Below are 1,751 nucleotides of genomic sequence, written 5' to 3' on the forward strand. Positions count from 1 at the left end.
CTGAAAGTAGCTCCCTCCTTTTCCACCTGTGGGAAGAAAATGTCCTGTGAGGGGACTGGGAGGAAGCAGGGTCATGAGATCTCAGAGGAACCTCCTAGTCTTGGACCCAAAAGAAATTTCTAGAACTATGACTACAGACCCAGGGCAGGATCAGAAAACAGGAGGAAAACAGGTGTGTGTCCTGGACCAACTGCCCTCCTGAGGTCTGTCCTTAGCAGGGACCTTCCCCTGACTCGTGAATGCTGGAATCAGGACCCCAACAGCACAACCATCAAGGTGATATATCCATCCTTCATTGTCACATGTGCTGCACAAAAGAGTAAGTGCTAGCACACAGGGTCCCAGGCTGGGTTAGCCCCTGTGTGGATGCTGCTTCCCAGGAATGAGGCAGGGAACACTTCTACCTGAGGTTTGAAACCCCCAGCAGGACAAGAAAACCCAGACCCCACCCCTCACCCCTTCCCTACCTGAGCTCTTCCTCCTCCACATCACAGCAGCGACCACAGCTCCAGTGACCACAACTGCTAGGACAGCCAGGCCAGCAACAATGCCCACGATGGGGATGGTGCACTGGGAAGATGGCTCTGGGAAAGGAGGGAAGGTGAGGGGCCCTGACCCTGCTGAAGGGCTCCAGAAGGGCTCCTGCTTTCCCTGAGAAGAGACATGACCCCGCATCCCCCTCCTTACCCCATCTCAGGGTGAGGGGCTGTGGCAGTCCCTCATGCTGCACATGGCACGTGTATCTCTGCTCTTCTCCAGAAGACACCACCACAGCTCCCCACTTCTGGTAGGTTCCATCTCCTCCTGGCCTGGTCTCCACAAGCTCCGTGTCCTGAGTTTGGTCCTCCCCATCCCGCTGCCAGGTCAGTGTGATCTCCGCAGGGTAGAAGCCCAGGGCCCAGCACCTCAGGGTGGCCTCATGGTCAGAGACGGGATGGTGGGTCACATGTGTCTTTGGGGGATCTGATGGAAAGAGTCAGAAAATTCACACGCTTTGCATCTCTCATGGGACACTCCAACAGCACCCATGTGACCATCCTGAGAATGAACAGGACACCTGGGATGGGGAAGGCAGCACAGAAGCCAGACACCAGCCTGGACACAAGCATCTGGGATCTCTGAGGCAGGAACAGGGACTTCTGGTCCTGACCTGAGTGGAGGCCGAGGGACTCAGAAAAGCTGGAATCAGACCTTCAAACACATTGAGTGTGAGGCAGAGAACAAGGCCTGAGAGAAAAATTCACGATGCCCAAAGTTGTTGCAGGAGTCAAAGGGGACCCTTGATCAGTATTCCAGGGACTGTCTTCCCCTCCATGTCCTCAGAGACATCATCCCTTAATTGTCCTAGAGAGCAGAGGGGGCCCTCAGAGGAAATCAGGAAAACTCATGCCATTCTCCATTCAAGAGAGGGCGACATTATAGCGCTGATCCCATTTTCCTCCCCTCCTCATGGGAGGCCATCCCGGGCGATCTAGAGGTGATGGGGAAGGCTCCCCACTGCCCCTGGTACCGGCGCGCCACAGCGTCTCCTCCCGGTTCTCCAGGTGTCTGCGGAGCCACTCCACGCACGTCCCCTCCAGGTGGGCTCTTATCTGCTCTGCCTCGCGGGCCGCCTCCCACTTGCGCTGGGTGTTCTGAGCCGCCCTGTCTGCCGCGGTCCAGGAGCGCAGGTCCCCGTTCAGGGCGATGTAATCCTTGCCGTCGTAGGCGAACAGGTGATACCCGCGGAGGAGGCGCCCGTCGGGCCCCAG

General features: G+C 57.4%; 1 protein-coding gene across 1 annotated transcript in view; it reads right to left on the reverse strand.

Annotated features, from left to right (window-relative positions):
• Positions 1–6: 6 nt before the first annotated feature.
• LOC105513804 (HLA class I histocompatibility antigen, B-14 alpha chain-like) overlaps positions 7–1,751 on the reverse strand; it is a gene marked incomplete at its 3' end in the record, with an annotated part of 35,224 nt that continues 33,479 nt past the window's right edge. Inside the window, exons 3-6 of the mRNA XM_011944835.1 lie at positions 1,511–1,751; positions 688–963; positions 468–584; positions 7–26 (exon numbers count right to left, since the gene is read on the reverse strand). The exon at positions 1,511–1,751 is cut by the window's right edge and continues 7 nt beyond it. Coding sequence (XP_011800225.1) covers positions 7–26; positions 468–584; positions 688–963; positions 1,511–1,751 — 654 coding nt within the window. The remainder of the gene's footprint in view (positions 27–467; positions 585–687; positions 964–1,510) is intronic.

The sequence above is a fragment of the Colobus angolensis genome, unplaced genomic scaffold (genome assembly GCF_000951035.1).
Source record: "Colobus angolensis palliatus isolate OR3802 unplaced genomic scaffold, Cang.pa_1.0 Scaffold236, whole genome shotgun sequence".
Taxonomy (NCBI): Eukaryota; Metazoa; Chordata; class Mammalia; order Primates; family Cercopithecidae; genus Colobus; species Colobus angolensis.